General features: G+C 60.1%; 1 protein-coding gene across 2 annotated transcripts; it reads left to right on the top strand.

Annotated features, from left to right (window-relative positions):
* The first annotated feature begins 1,774 nt into the window (after window positions 1–1,774).
* On the top strand, window positions 1,775–13,459 carry ELOVL1 (ELOVL fatty acid elongase 1). Of its 2 annotated transcripts, XM_035538033.2 has the most exons (8): window positions 1,775–1,834; window positions 9,766–9,836; window positions 10,247–10,437; window positions 10,613–10,693; window positions 10,861–10,917; window positions 11,232–11,337; window positions 11,496–11,632; window positions 12,007–13,459. In XM_035538033.2, the coding sequence occupies exons 2-8, from the start codon at window positions 9,782–9,784 to the stop codon at window positions 12,259–12,261; spliced, it is 882 nt and encodes a 293-aa protein (XP_035393926.1). In that variant the 5' UTR covers window positions 1,775–1,834; window positions 9,766–9,781; the 3' UTR covers window positions 12,262–13,459. The 2 variants fall into 2 exon arrangements, with proteins under 2 accessions (XP_035393926.1, XP_035393925.1); XM_035538032.1 differs by having other exon boundaries at window positions 1,815–1,834; window positions 9,766–10,437.
* Window positions 13,460–14,891: the final 1,432 nt, after the last annotated feature.

The raw sequence follows: 14,891 nt of genomic DNA, 5'->3' as shown, positions 1-14,891 counted from the left end.
AATCAACTAAAAGATTGATGGTTCAAATTAAAAGGAGGACAAGTTAAAAAAAAAAAAAAGGCGAAGAGAACAAACAAGATTGATCCCTATACTTAACAGGGGAGAAAAAGTGATCCAGGCAGCTGCAGGCCTGCCAGTCTGATGTTAGTATTCAATTAAAGAGTAACTCAGCACATGGACAGGAAATGGAAAGTGGGATAAAATAGTCTATTATGTCTGACTAACCTTTCTGTTAAGTAATTGGCCCTATATAGGCTGCAGAGAAGCAGCTGATACACGAGAAACCTTGGTAGGTAGGTGGGGGGGGGCAGAGGTGAGCACAGGAATTTAATGTGGGAAGGAGTGGTTAAGGTCAAGATGAAAGCAGAGCCTGGTGAAAGGGAGCATATCAGGACACGCAGAAGGTTACTACTGAGGTACTTTGTGAATGTTCTGATAAATTAATTTCCTTACAGACCAGCAAAAATATTAGGAGCATTCTGATGAAATCTGCTGGAATCCAGTGTTGAGGCATCAGCGCTGCAGGAAAGGTACACCTAAAAAGGTGTGAAAATCACCATGAGTGCAATTCTTTACTTCAGTTTTGGGATTTTGTGAGCTGCAAGCACCTGAAGCACAGTTACGAGTGCAGCTCTGGTCTGTCCAAATGGGGAATTCTCACCAGGTAAGCACCAGGTGTGCCACCACTTCTGGTCAGCCACCTTCAGAAGAGGGAATTTGAACTGCAGCGTGACCAGAAGCACTGCCAGGCAGTAGGTGCAGCGACAGTCTGGCTAGTAAGAAGATGCTGGAAAAGCTTGTTTAGACTTCCATAAAATGGCTGAGAGGGAGGTGATTGCTGTCTACAAATACACTGGAGCACAAATACCCAGGTGAGGACCTGTGTGAGATAAAAGACAGTGCTGGCACAGGAACAAATGGATATTAACTGGCCGTGAATCAATGTAAGCTGGAAATGAGAAGATGATTCCTAACAATTAGAACAGTGAATTCCGAAACTGCCTTCAGATCAGAAGAGCGCGAGCCAAAGCCCAGACACTTTTTTAGATGAGGCTTGATAAGTCTGTGAGGACAACACACGATGAAGCCGTGTGCGAGAAGAGGCAGCCAGACTTGATGTCTTTGAGGACTCCTTCTGTCCTGTGTCCCCAAGTGCTTGCCACAGCCTTTGTGGTGTCGCTGGAGAAAACAGAAGTGCTCGTGCCACCTGGAGCTGGATGTTTCCTAAAAGCCTAAGACTGGGAGAGCCCTCCTAAAACACCAAGTCCGGGGCCTCCCGTTGACACTGAGCTCTGGTGAAGGTGTGCCTCACTGCCTACGGGTGATGTGGTGGCTGTGCCTCGGTTGCAGAAGATGGCTGAGGCGGCCGGGTCTCTGCCCACCATGGTGGACCCATGGACCCTGCCGGCGTGGAGCACCCTGGGGATGCTGTGTGAGGACCGGGACTGCCACTGGAGATATGTTGAGACAGCGCAGCTTTACATTTTCCCCCCACTTTAGATGACGGCAGCTCTCGCTGCTGCCCCTCGACCTCCTCAGGGAGCTGCCTCGCCGCTCAAAATCACCAAAACCGCCCCAAAATCCAACTCCCCCCCCCGCCCCACGACCCTCCAGCTCCCCTCACAGCCCCAGCCCTGAGGTGCTGCCGGCGTGGGCGTGGCCACAACACGGGCGGGCCGCGGCTCCGCCGCCGATTGGCCTCGGGAGGGGAAAGCCCCGCCCTAAAAGGCGGAGCTTTCCGCTGAGGACCAATCCGCGGCGGCGAAGGGGGCAGGGCGGCACTATTTCAGCGCGGGGCGGCCGTGGTGGCGGGCAGAGCGGGGTGCGGCCGGCGGTGAGTGAGGGCGGCGGCGGCGGGGGCGCTGCGCGCACGTGGGGGCGGCGGGGCTGGGGACGGGGCTCCTGGGGGGAGCGGGGCGGGCTCGGCTGGGGGAGTCCGGGCTTGGGGGAGGCTCTGGGGCGGGCCTGGCCGGGCGGAGGGTCTGTCCGGCCCGGTGTCGAGGCGCTGCGCGTCCCGCGGGCTGGGCGCCGCCGTCACCGCGGCTCCCGGCGGCGTGTTCCCCCCCCCCGCCCCGGGGAGGGCCGGGTGCCGCCGGGCAGGTGGCGAGGCCGCGGGGCCGCTGGGCGCGGCTGTCACCGCCCCGGGGAGGGGACGGCAGCGGGGTGACAGCCGCGGGGTGACAGCGCCCGCCCCACGCCGGGCTGGGGGCTGCGGGCCTCGGGTCCACCCCCCCCCCCCCCCGCCGCCGGGGGCTGCCCCCGGGGCCGGCGGCCTCCGCGCTTCCGGGGCTCCGGGCGGCCGCGGTAGGCCCCGTCCGGGCCCGGCCTCTCCCCGCCCCGCCGCGGGGCCTCGGCGCCGCCCGCTGCGGGGCGGGAGGGGACGGGGAGGCCGCCGGGGGGGCCGGGCTGCCCCCGCCCGGTGGCGGCACGGCGGGGATGGGGCTGCCCCCGGCGCGGCGCTGGGTGAGAGCGGCCTCCGCCGGCACCGGCTCCCGGCCGTCAGCATCAATGTGCCATTGAGAGATTCCTCTTCCCTCCTCCTCCGGGCAGCATGGCAGTGCCAGGCCTCCCCCGCGGCTGACAGCACAATGTTGGCTTTGAGCGCCGGCTGCCGTAGGTGCTCGGCCTCCCGCCCCGGCAAGCCGGCGGGGAAGGGCCCTGTCACCCTCCTGGTGGCCGCGGTGCCGCTGCTGTGGGTTCGCACATGGGTTTGTGTGTGCCGGTGGCCGCAGGTGTAATGAAAGTGGCCAAACGCTCATCTGACCTGCTGTAGGTGGTGCTGGGCCCTGTCTCTAGGCCCTCTGCGGGGGCCTGTGGTAATGGAGGGGCAGCAGGGAAGCTGCTGCTTTGATTTCCTCCCAATGCCTAATGGGGCAGCGTAACTAAATGGCATTACTAAATTAGCAGAACTAAAGGGCATTGCGACAGGTGGGGAGGCCGTGGGGGAAGCAGGCTGAGTGCCTCAGTGCCTGGGCTTCTTCCCACAGCTGTACTCGGAGCAGCACAGGGGCTGCCTGATGCTGTCCTCGTGACTTTCTGCCTTCCTTCTGGAGTCCTAAGGGCAGGAAGAAGCGAGGGGAATGCCCCTTCCTACCCCGGGTGGAGGCTCACTGGTTCAGTGGATGGTGTGGGATCACACAGGGTGCTTTCGCTGCTGGTGCATTCCTTCGCAGCATCTCATCCACTCGATTGTCATGTAGCAGTGCATCCATCCTGCTGTGCTGCCCTGGTGGCAGCTGTCCAAACCCCAAGGTGCTGTCCACCTTCTCTCCTGCCAGAATGCAGCCAGGGCAGATTCCTAGCTGGATGTAGCTGACCTTCCCACCAGACCTGCTGGGCAGCTTCTTAAGGATGGTTTAGAGAGTCAAACAGTTGGCTGAGCCCTTGGGGCTCGACTGAGGGTGCCTGTGCCCTTATCTCCTTCCAGGGAAGCCCCTTCAGCTCATGGGTGTGCGCTGCTGATGACAGCCTGTTCCTCCGAGAAGCAGCTCTGTGCCAGCTGTTGCAGCAGCCTCTTGCTGCATCTCGCTGTAGGGGTTAAGCCATGCCACCCACACAGCCTGGGCCCCTGTGGTCCTTCCTTGTGTAGTAGTCTCACTTCTGTTTCCTGAAATTCTGTTAGATATGGGGGGTTGTATGGCCCTTCGGGACAGGAATATAATGAAGCAGCCCTGGTGAAGCTGGGGAGGGAGGGGAACAAAACTCATTCTGACCCAGAGGTGTCTTGAAGCCTGTTTTGTAGGTGAAAACAAGTGAGGTTATTCAAGGTGCGTAGTGTCTGCAGCTCTTCCTGGTGAAGAAGAGCTTTGTGTATACAGGACACAATGAAGCTGTCTTCCTTGCGTTGCTGCATGACAGACTGCCTGCTGCTGTGGGTGAAGGTGGGTGCCTCCCCTTCTGTGCTGGGGCTGCAGCACAGTCAGCTCTTGGGCTGAGATCCTCCCAGGAGGTATCGGGAGCCTGTGGCAGCCCGGGAGATCTCGCCTGTGTTTTGTATTGGGTTTGTGCTGGCGTGCGCCCTGCTGGTTGTCAGATGGCGGGAGGACATGGGCCGGAAAGTCTGGTTCCTGCCCGTCCAACAGGTGAGGCAGCCTGAGCTCCTGCAGGGAGGAGCTGGTCCCCAGGAGCCAGGGCTCTTCCCCGCAGGAGCCGTGGGGCTGCTGCTGCTCAGATGACAGGCTGCGGCAGTCACAGCCAGCTCCCCGTGGCCTGGCTGCCGCTGGGACCTCAGTAGCTTGGGGCTGGTGGAGATGGCAGCCAGCTCCGATGGCTCTGGAGTCTGCCTCGGTGCCTCAGTCTGCTTAATTTCAGCTTGATCCTTCCCGTGTGGGACGGATCAGGGTGGTGAGCTGTCACTGCGGCGGCGTGTTCCCCAGCTTTGCTGCAAGGGGTGCTCCCAGCCTGTGAACCTTGTTCCAGCTACCTCCTTGCTCATGGCTTGTTAACAGCTTCTTCTGTGCAAGACTGAGTTGGATCCCATGCTGCTTCTGCTTAATCCTGAGTGGCTTCCCCCTCTGTGCAGGAGCAGTGGGAGAAGCAATAGCCCTGATCTTTCCTCTACACCTGTGGAGATAATTAGGCCTAATGCTGTAAGGTGCCTCTTCGTGGAGGGCTGTAAACCCCATAAAGGGGGCACCTGTTAAGCCTTAGGGCTGCTGAGATAGTGGTGCAGCTCTGCTGCTGCTGGAGTCTGACATCTCTCGTATTCCCAACAAACGTAACCTTCTCCTGTCTGAAGGCGGCTGTGTGACCGCTGCCCGCTCGGTGCGGAGGGCAGGGAGGCCTGAAGCTGCTGGTGTGGTGAGGTCTAGGCAGTGTCCCCTTGTCTTGATGAGGAGTGGCTCCGAGTTTGTACTCGAGCTTCTTGAGTGGTCAGAGTTGTTGGAGGGCGTTCAGGAGTCTCTCCTTTCTGCATCTTGCTTTGTAGTGCCCAGGCCTGGGCCGGACAGCACACAGATCACCAGGTAATGATACAGATGCTGCTGTGGGAACGGGCTTGAGGCCCTCTTGTCAGGTGCCTGCCTGATGAAACCACAGCTGAGTGCTCTGGCACCGTGTCTGTCCCATGTGCAGGTCGGGGTGATTCCCTCTGCTAGAGGGCTCTGCAAGGCTTGGACTATTTCTAGTGGCTGGTGTCAGGGTTAGACCAAGCAGGGCTGATCCCTGCGCTCTCCTCTGTTACCGCTTAATCCTGCCCTCCCTGGGAGCCCTTTCCCGTGCACCACGTGGGGCTGCTGCCATCACTCTGAGGCAGCCTGGCCGTCTCCACCTCCTCCCCTGGTGCTACCCCAGTGAGCAGAGGCCACTCTCTAGCTTGGGAAGATGTTGGTTCTACTTCTGTAGGTACCTGGCCCCGTTTCTTTATTCCTTCACTTCATTAGTGCCTCGGTCCTTGGAATGCCAGGCTTCCCCCCAGTATCGCCTTTCCCCGGCAGCTCCCGTCTGTGCTGACACCAGCTCCCTGACCGTGCAGGCGCGGTGCTGGACGTGGTCAGGAGTAAGCCTATTCCAGCGGCTCGCTTGAGCAGGCCGGGGATGCTGTTTGTGGCAAAACACCGCTTGTGCTGTGGGTGACGTGCCCGGGTGCAGTCCTCTCACCGTGAGCTGCGTTCTCCTGGGCCCCCCGCACCCGTTACCTGCTTGGTTTTGTACCAGGTTACCCGACCCTGCTGCGGTGGGCTCGCTCCTTCCCCTGGAAGCTTGGGGGGGGGATGCGATGGCTGCACACACCGTGCAGGGCTCGCCTGCTGGCCCGGGAGTCTCTTCTCACTCTCCCTTCCAGCGAGCATGGGCAGGGGAGGACGTAATCTCGGCAGGATGCCATCCGAAGGCCTGAGGGTTTCGCAGCCGCTGCCTGAGGTAGTGGTGTGCTATTAAACACCCACCTGCCGAGGATGGGGAAACGGCTCCGCTCCAGGCAGGTCACTTCCTGCACTGGGAGCTGCGGTGCCCAGCTCCGTCCCAGCTGCAGCTCTTGCGAGAGCTGTTGCGTGGCAAGGGCTGCACTCTGTGCCCGCGCTGCGAGCACGGCCCTGCTGTGCCAGCCATGGAAGCGTGCTGCTGTGGGCGCCGGTACCGGCTGTGAGCCCTGTCCTCTGACATCCAGCATGCGGTAGCTGAGCCAGGGGAAGCGCTCAACGGCTGTGGGATTCAGAACAGCTTCATCTTTCATGATAACCCTCGGTCTTAGAGCGGTCCCACTGCCCAGTTCGCGAAGAACAGGCTGCTGCTGCTCAGGGCTGGCCGAGCTCCTCGTCCCCGGTCTTGCTCTGCTGCTGTCGTGCTGGGCAGATGTGGTTCTGCGCTCGTCTCGCTGAGTTCCCTTGCGTGTAAGCTAAGGGGAGCTTCTGGAGCCGTGACAGCTCTCGGTGACATCTGGAGGTGGCAGCCTTGGTGCTGCGTCCAGCCCTGTGTGCGATGGCTCCAGAGCCGCCAGACTGTTCTGGGTCGATCCATCCCGTGCGGCTGCCACCGGCAGATCTGAACCGCAGCTCCCCTGGCCCTGCTGGGGAATGTGGCCGTTGGGTGCCTGGAGCTGTGGGGACGCTGCTGGACCCGCGGTGGCTTTCTGGAGCTCCGGGAGGTGGGGCAGGGGCTAGCACAGCGCTGGAAAGCCGCTGTGACGGAGCAGGGCAGGGTGAGCTCGGAGGAGGCCTTCCCTGGCGGCAGCGAGCCTTGCTGCCAGCTTGTAGGACAGGGCGGGTGGGGGCTGGCACGGTCTCTGGCCGGCCGGTTATCTTCCGACCTCTGAGGGCTGCAGCTCCCTCGGAGCCCCGCGGGGCCGGACCTGCTCCAGCCAGCTGAGTGAGGACACGGTGCCAGCCCTCCCTGCGGCGGCAGCTCCGCGGCCACCGGCCAGACTGCTCCGGTGTCTGTAATTAAGCAGCGGGGAGTTAGGGTGGCTTCCTTCTCCCTTATTACAGGACTGATCTCCGGCTTGAACGCTGATGGAGCGGGGGGGCTGGGGCTGCTGCATGCCTCTCCCGGTGTGAGTGGGCTGAGCTCCGCTCTGTCAGTGCGGGGGTCTGACTGCTCTCGGGCTGCTGGGGCTCGTCAGGAAGGGCCTGGCTTCTTGCTGAAGCAGCACTGATCAGCTGCGCAGCTCGTTTGGAAGGCCACGGTCTACATGCTTAGTGTAAGTGAGTATCGGGTGCTCGGCGTTGGTTGTCGGGGCAGAATGTGGCCCAGCGCTCTGGCCCACAGCTGGAACTTTCCCCTGGGAGGGCAGCGACACCCTATTGATGAGAGGTGCAGGAGGTGTGTTGCAAGGCCTGTAGATACTGTGTGGGGTGTGTTTGGGCCCCAAGGTGCTTTGGGATGCTTGAACCTGTTTGCTTAATTTCTCTTCGGCTAATCAAGGCTCGTCTCTGGGTTCCCCCATCTCCTCCCAGCCTCTTGCACAAGAGGCTCAGGATCCTGGAGGAGTCGGAGGAGAGTTTCTCCTGCTCGGAGGGGGCAGGCACCAACCAGGGAGCTGTAACCCGCGTTGTGATGTGCGGTGCAGCATGTAAGAGCAGGTGCCAGGCTGAGTAGTGAACCCCTCTCAACGTGCAGAGGAAATGGCAGGGGTGAGGTGAGGCTCCTGGAGATGTGCTGCTCCGTGCTGGAAAACCCCTGCCTGCAGCAGGAAGGCTGCCGTGGAGCCCTCGTGGCTCAGGCTGGCCGGCGCACTTGGCATCCTTCCGCGTGGTGGAAGGTGATGCCTGGGTCTGCTCTTCAGCTGCCCTTCTGCAGCTCCACAAGGGCAGTGGCTGCCCTGCAGGAGGTGGAGGTGGCTGAGATGCCTCTATCTGCGAGGTGGGCTTTGGTCTCTGCCTGCTGCAGGACCGTGCAGCGTGCCAGGGTGGGTGCCAGGTCTCGCTGAGACCCTTGGAGTCCCTGCAGATGTGGCAGCTGTTAGCTGAGCGCAGCAGGATCTTGTGCTGCCTCACAGTTGTGGCAAAGCTCAGATCCCTTTCGTAAAGGTCTAGAGCGTAGTTCTGCCCTGGTAGAGGGCCTGGTGCTTGCCCAGAGCCCGTGTTCAGGACAGGCCTTCCCTCGGTCTGCCAGGGCCAAACTGCAGCGAGCCCTCTGACCTGGGTCTGGACCGCCCTGGGACCCCTGAACTGCTTTGGTCTGGGGTCCTGGGTGGTGCTGGAGCCCTGCTGGCGCCAGGTTCAGAGTTACCTGTGGTGTCTGAGTGCTGTCCCTCTCTGCCGCGCGAGATGTAGGTTTGTAGGTGACTGATACTATCTTCTCATCCCAGCCTGCCCAAAATAGGCTCCTGTTCCACCCGAGACGTGTCTCTGCCCCGGCCCTGTAGTAAGACTGACTCACTGCCTTGATAAGATAAACGCAGCTTGAGCAGTCAGGTACCTGTGCTGGGAACTAACTCTTGAGGGCTCCTCAATCTAGCAAATAAAGGTGTAGCTGGGTGTCGTGGCTGAAAGCTGGAACCCGACAGACGAGTTTGGAGCTTGCTCTCTGCCATCAGAGCAGCTTAAAGCCCCGCAGCTCTGGGGAGCTGTGCGCTGCCCGTCCCACGGCTGGAGCCCGAGCGGCTCTCGGGGATGCTCTAGTTCCTGCTGCGTTCTTTGGGCTTGTGCTGCGTGTGTCTGGGGCCTTAAATACTTCTCATCAGGGCGACGCTGCCAGTGAGTATCGGGGGATGGCGGTGAAGGGGCAGGTGTCTCACCCCACCCCTGTTGCAGGGAGTTGGGTGTCACTCCCCAGTGCAGAGGGGTGGGTGTGCGTGGGACGGCACGGCGCCAGCACTGACGCTGCGCTAGGACGGGCTGGAAGGGTGTTTGTCCTCTGAGCGACGCCGTGGTGGTGCCCGGCAGCGCTGCTGCTGTCCTGCCTGGGCCCTGACCAAAGGAGGGGCGCTGGCGATGGCCCAGGGTGGCCGGCTGCTCCCAGCTGGGACCCTGCTGGGGAAGAAGGTCGCTGCAGCCTCAGCCTCCCGCTGCTGGCCTGGCAGGAGCTGCACGCTTCCTGGTGGTGGCAGCAGCAATCCTCTGGAGGAGGCTGGGATGGGGACACGGTGGTTGGGAAGCAATTCCTGTGCCCCTTCCCGGAGGGGCAGGCAGAGCGTCTGCTCGGCAGCAGCCCCGCAGGGAAACGCCTCCTGCTGCCGGGGTCAGGAGGGGCTGGGGCCTGCACTGCCTCCTTCCCGCTGCCCTTCGGGCTGGCGGAGCAGGGGAGGCCGGGGTAAGGATTTGTCAAACTCCCCTGCCTGCTCCTTCGGGAGGCTGTGGCTGGATCGCCCTTTCCCCCTGTCTGGAAGGGGGAGAAGTGTCGCTGCCATGTAGGACTTGCCTCCCCTCTGAGGTGCTGGGTTATGGGATGGCAGGACCTGTCAGGAGCTTTTTGTGCAAGGCTGTGAAGCCAGGACCTCTGAGAACGGCAAGCTGGTGTTAGTTTCTGAACTGATGGCTTTCCTTCCGCGTGCCCTGGGTCTGGCAGTGATGCTGTGGTGCTGCCCTTCAGGAACCAGTGGGCAGGAGCCCAGAGCTGGCCATAAAGGCACGGCTCTGCTTCACTCCTGGGGGCTCGTGCCAGGGTCAGGCAGAGCAGTGTGCTGGGTGGGTGAGGCTCAGGAAGGAGGAGCGGGTAGCACAGGGCCTTACCGCAGAGTGGGTGCTGGTATAGAATTGGCTGGAAGCAATGCTGCGCAGACACGCAGGACCTGTGAAGCTGTGCTCAAAACGCCCTGTTGTGCAGGGCTGTGCTCTGCAGGCTGCCCTCCTGGAGCGGCTGCCTGATCTGCCCTTCCTCTCTCCACAGAGACAGTGCCACCACCATGGAGGGGATTGAGGGGATCGTGACCATGTATCAGGACTTCATGAAGAAAGCGGGTGAGTGTTTGGCTCTGCCCAGCTGCAGGGCAGGTGACACTACGTGCTCTGGTGCGGGGACGCACCATCAGCCCCGAAGCAGTCCGGGTCTAGCTGCATTCTGCCTCTGCCCTGGCGTAGACGCAGCTTTGTATTTTTGGGGGCCGTCTGAGACTGTCTTGCTTCAGGACCTCTTGGGGCACCTGTCCCCTCCTGCATCCAGGGTCTCCAGGCAGCCCTGCAGCACAGCTTCAGGCTGTTCCTTCCTCAGATTTGTTGGGCTCTCCAGCCTCCGTTACCAGGCTGCCCCCTGCCTGCGCTCCTGTCCTAGAACAAGATTTCTGTGTCCTTGCCTCCACTCCCCATGAGCGATGCTGGTGTAGCGGACTGGGGTGGGGATGCTTACTGCTCTGCTCCATGGCTCTCCACAGACCCCCGCATTGCTGATTACCCACTGATGCAGTCCCCGTTCCTTGTGATGGGCATCCTTCTGGCATATGTCTACTTTGTACTGTCCTTGGGTCCCCGGCTAATGGCAAACAGGAAGCCTTTAAACCTGAAGAAGTTCATGGTGCTATATAACTTCTTCCTGGTGGGACTCTCGATCTACATAGTCTATGAGGTGAGTTGCCAGCAGCAGGCTTTGTCTGGTGTGTGTGTGTGTGTGTATAAAGCACTCCCCGCAGGCTGCGTGGGTGTTGGGGAGCTTTTGGGCTGTTCCCTGCCCTTCTGAGCAGGGCTGGGGAAATGCAGCAGCTGATGCGTTGGTCCTCACCCTGATGATGCTCTTGTTGCAGTTCCTGATGGCAGGGTGGCTCACTGGGTATACCTGGCGATGTGACCCTGTGGACTTCTCGCAGGACCCCAAGGCCCTCAGGGTGAGTTCCCTTCCCTCTCCTGATAAATGTCAGGGCAGCAGGATTACAGCTACCTGCCTCTCCTCTGAGGCAGCTGATGTGGTACCTGGCCGTTAGATGGAGGCATTTGGCCATGGGGCAGCATGTTCAGGTTGAGACGGGCCTCATGTTAACCTCTTGTGTTGCAGATGGTCAGTGTTGCTTGGCTGTTTGTCTTCTCCAAGTTCATTGAGCTGACAGACACGGTGAGTGAGTTACTGGGCAGGCCCTGTGCCGGGGGGAGGCTTGGTCTCTGCTTGCTGGATGGGGACTTGGAGTAGGTGCTTCCTTCAGCCCTTCCAGTCTGGACTGCCTGTGCTTCTGTCTGGTGTCACTGCCAGGGAGGTCACTGGACTGTTGCAGAAGCCGCTTCCAGAGTATTACAGCTCTGGAAGCTGTGGGGTGACCTAGCGTGTGGTGGCAGTGAGCTTAGGGATGAAGCGTCACTGAACAGGTGGCACGGCCGGCTCTAGCTGCTGCTGGGGTTGCTGGTCCCTGATGCGGTGGGCTCTCGTTGCAGGTCATCTTTGTCCTGCGGAAGAAGAATGAACAGGTCACATTCCTGCACCTCTTCCACCACTCTGTTCTGCCTTGGAGCTGGTGGTGGGGAGCCAAGTTTGGACCAGGTAAGATGGAAAGTGTCAGGGTGCACAGCTGGGGGAAGGGTGGGGTTAGCATCAGCCAACTAGGGAAGGGTTTTCTGACCCTGCTGGGCTCCTAGGAGCTGCTTGTACTGACTACTGCACCCGACTGACTTTTATGCTAATGTGAATTTGTTTAACAGGGGGAATGGGCTCATTCCATGCCATGATCAATTCCATGGTGCATGTTGTCATGTACCTCTACTACGGGCTCTCAGCAGCAGGACCTGCCTTCCAGAAGTACTTGTGGTGGAAGAAGCACATCACGGCCATCCAGCTGGTGAGTCTGCTGTGGGGCGGGGTGTGTGCCCTCAGCCTCTGATGTACGTATGAAAGAAGCAACCAGGAGCTGTAGCTGTCCCTTCTACAGCCTCCCACCCTGGGTTTCTAGCAACTCTGCCCCATCATGGCCTCTGACAGGGCATGGGTGCTGCTCAGCCTGCTGCCCCGGGGCCATGCTGGGAGGGTGATATGCAAAAGCTGCCTTGAGACTTGTCCCTGTCTCTTCTGGCTGCTCCTCATCTTCTCATCATGCTTGACCTGTACTTCAGGGTGGGCGAGGAGCCTACTGGTTTCCCTTAGGAAGATCTGTAGTGGGAGATCCATGGCCCTGCTCCCATGAATAACTTGTCCCCGCCTTTGCCTTATTCCCAGGCTCAGTTCGTGATCGTCTCTGTCCACATCTCCCAGTATTACTTCATGCCCAGCTGCCAGTACCAGTTCCCTATCTTCGTCCACCTTATCTGGATTTATGGGACCATCTTTTTCATCCTCTTCTCCAACTTCTGGTACCAGTCCTACACCAAAGGCAAGCGGTTGCCTAGGGTGGCTCAGCAAGCAGCCCAGCACAACGGTAGCAGCATCCATGAGAATGGCACTGTCACCAACGGCAAGGTCAAAGCCAACTAGAGGGCGAGGCCCTCCCAGAGCCAATGAGAGCCCCAGGGCAGAGGCAGCTGGGACCTGTTCCCCTGCTCCTGGGTGCCACTAGCCAAGTCAAGTGCCTACAGACTGTTGTATCCCCGTGCCCAGCCCTCCTGTCCTCTGTCTGCATGCCCAGCCCCTCTGCTCTGAGCAGCCATGGGCAACTTCTCCTGCTCTTGGGAGGGCTTGTGCTGTTTCTAGCTGTTGCTGAGCAGAGAGGCAGCTGCCTGCATCACAGCTGTGGGGCTGCAGTCCCATTCCAGTGTTTCCAAAGGAACTTCCCCCCAAGTGCCTGCATCTGGCCCTTCTGCCTGGGGGCCATTTCCTTCTGAGTAGGACCAAAAAGAAGAGACTGGTCCCTGTCCTGGTGCCCTCTCCTCTTCCCTGGCTCATCAGAGCCTGTGTGGATGAACCGACTTGTCCCTGGTCGCTTGCTGCTGCCAGCTCCAGTGTGAGTGCTCTGCTCTACCCTGCCTCGTGCCACCTTGTTCCGTGCCACAGTGCTGCATGTCCCTTCTGGCCCCTGTGTGCCCAGGTGGGGGGGGTCCTGCCCTGGTGTCTGTGCTCAGGTGTGGCTGTGGAGAATGTAGGGGCAGCCACTACGGGACTCAGGGGCCCAGAGCTGCCCAGTACAACACACATGCCCAGTGCCTGGTACGTAGTGGGGTAGTGACAGCCTGAAATGCCTCTGCCACATAAGCCCAGGTTGCCTGGTGTTGCCTTTCTGGGCCTGGGCTGGGTGCTGAGCGTGTGCTCAGCCTGCAGGATCCAGTGGGGCAGCTGGTGGCTTGTTCAGAGCGGGGGAGGCCAGGCTCATCTTGCATTGGACAGCTTCCATTCCTGCAAACTCAAGACTTGAGCAATAATTGCCCCTAGAATTTGGCTTCTGTGTGGGCCCAGCCCTGCTCTGGCCCAGTGCGAACGCAGTGGAGGACGGCTGTAGTGTGCCCGGCTGTGGTGTAACAGCGAGCGCCTCTTGCCTCCATCGATCCTCCTGGGCCTGGGGGCAGGTGCCCTCCGCCATTCAGCAGGGCAGTGCAGCAGCTCTCCTGGGCCTGGTGCCCATCACCTGCTCTGGCTGTAACCAAAGCCGTAACAATGGCCTTGAGGACGAGGTGAAGGAGCCAGGCCCAGTCAGATTGGGCTGCTCTTCTATCATAAATAAACAGACAGAAGGAGAAAAGGCTCTGTCCTCTTATTTTCCTGGCTTGCTGTGCTCTGAAGCCGTTCCAGGTTTGTGGTCCTGCCCAGTGCGGTTGGAGGCAGGGCCGGGAGAAGCAGCTGGTGTAGCAGGTTTGTGTTGGGGGGAGAGGGTGATAGCAGGGTGCTGATGAAGCAGATGGCAGATTGTTTCCAAGCGCTTTGGTAGAGTGGTGCTGAGGGCAGGAAGTGTGTCAGGGCTCCTGTTGTGAAAGTGGCTCCACCCTGTGAAAGAATGGCTGGGGTGGAGCAGGGGTGCGGGCTGGGACCGGGGCCAGGAGAAGCTGCTGCTTTTCAGAAATCCTGTCCTGGCCCCAAGTGCAGAGCTGGGGGGGACCCAGGTGATGGGAAAGAGCAGGACCCCGGCGGACCCCGGCCCCTCGCTTTCTGGAGGGAGAGGCAGGGGCACGCTGCTTAAGCCAAAGGAGTTTCCATCCATGAAGTGCCATGGCAGTGTAGGGTGGTACAGAAAGCAGTCCAGGCAAGGCTGCGGCGTGCAGCTGCTTCCTTCTTGCTCCTGCTACAGTGGTTCATCCTCCCTAGCTGGGTTCTGCTCTTCTCTACCAGCTGACAGCCTGCTTTTCTTCAGGGCTGCCTTCCCTATCACCTTGTGAGGATCGGGGCAGGCCTCTGTGCTGATTCACACCTGTGGGGTGAGGTGGAGGTGGGAGCCAGCTCAGGCTGCTGCTCCTGGCTGTGGCTAGGAGGAATGCCTGAGCCCAGCAGGCCTCCAAAGCTGAGTTTCACTGTAGGTTGGGTTGTGGTGTGGGAGGGCTGTAGTGGAAACCCAGCCACAGGCCTGGGGCTTGGCCTGGTGTCAGGGAAAGCTCTGCAGTGCCCAGTTAGGGCTCATTGCCCTCCTATTAATTAAGCCCTAAAAGGGGGTGAGGTTGCTGCCCTGTGCGAGTGTTCTCCTAATTACTACTGCTGCTCCCTGGGCTAGGAGTGGCAGGGGAGTTCTGGTCCCCGCTGCAGCGCTGTGCAGTGTTACAGTGGGGCTCAGGAGTCGCTGCTTCAGGAGCTGGAGGAGGCAGTCCAGCCCTGATGGCACTTGGCCATTGCTGAGTCTCCTTTCCCCTCCCTGCCCCTCCCAGCTGGCTCTTATTAAAGACAGGACTGTCTTTGCTTTTGCCCAAAATAGTAACAATGGTTTAAACTACTTACACTTGGTATTTTAAAACAGGGGCTGTTCCCTCCCTGTGCTCTGCTCTCCCTTCCTCCAATTGTTCCAGTTCGCTGTGATCTTTCCATGGGCTGGCTGCAGCGCTCGCTGATTTATACCCTGTCACAGCCAGCGCGCTGCTGCTCCAAGCTGCGTTCACACCCTATATGGCAGGTTCCTGGGCTTGCTGGGTCAGAGCCCAGCTCCTTCCTCCTCTCACCCAGCGCAGCAGGACCAGTGTGGGGCCAGAGGA

The sequence above is a fragment of the Cygnus atratus genome, chromosome 8 (genome assembly GCF_013377495.2).
Source record: "Cygnus atratus isolate AKBS03 ecotype Queensland, Australia chromosome 8, CAtr_DNAZoo_HiC_assembly, whole genome shotgun sequence".
NCBI classification, from domain to species: domain Eukaryota; kingdom Metazoa; phylum Chordata; class Aves; order Anseriformes; family Anatidae; genus Cygnus; species Cygnus atratus.
This window is presented reverse-complemented; position numbering and strand designations above follow the sequence as displayed.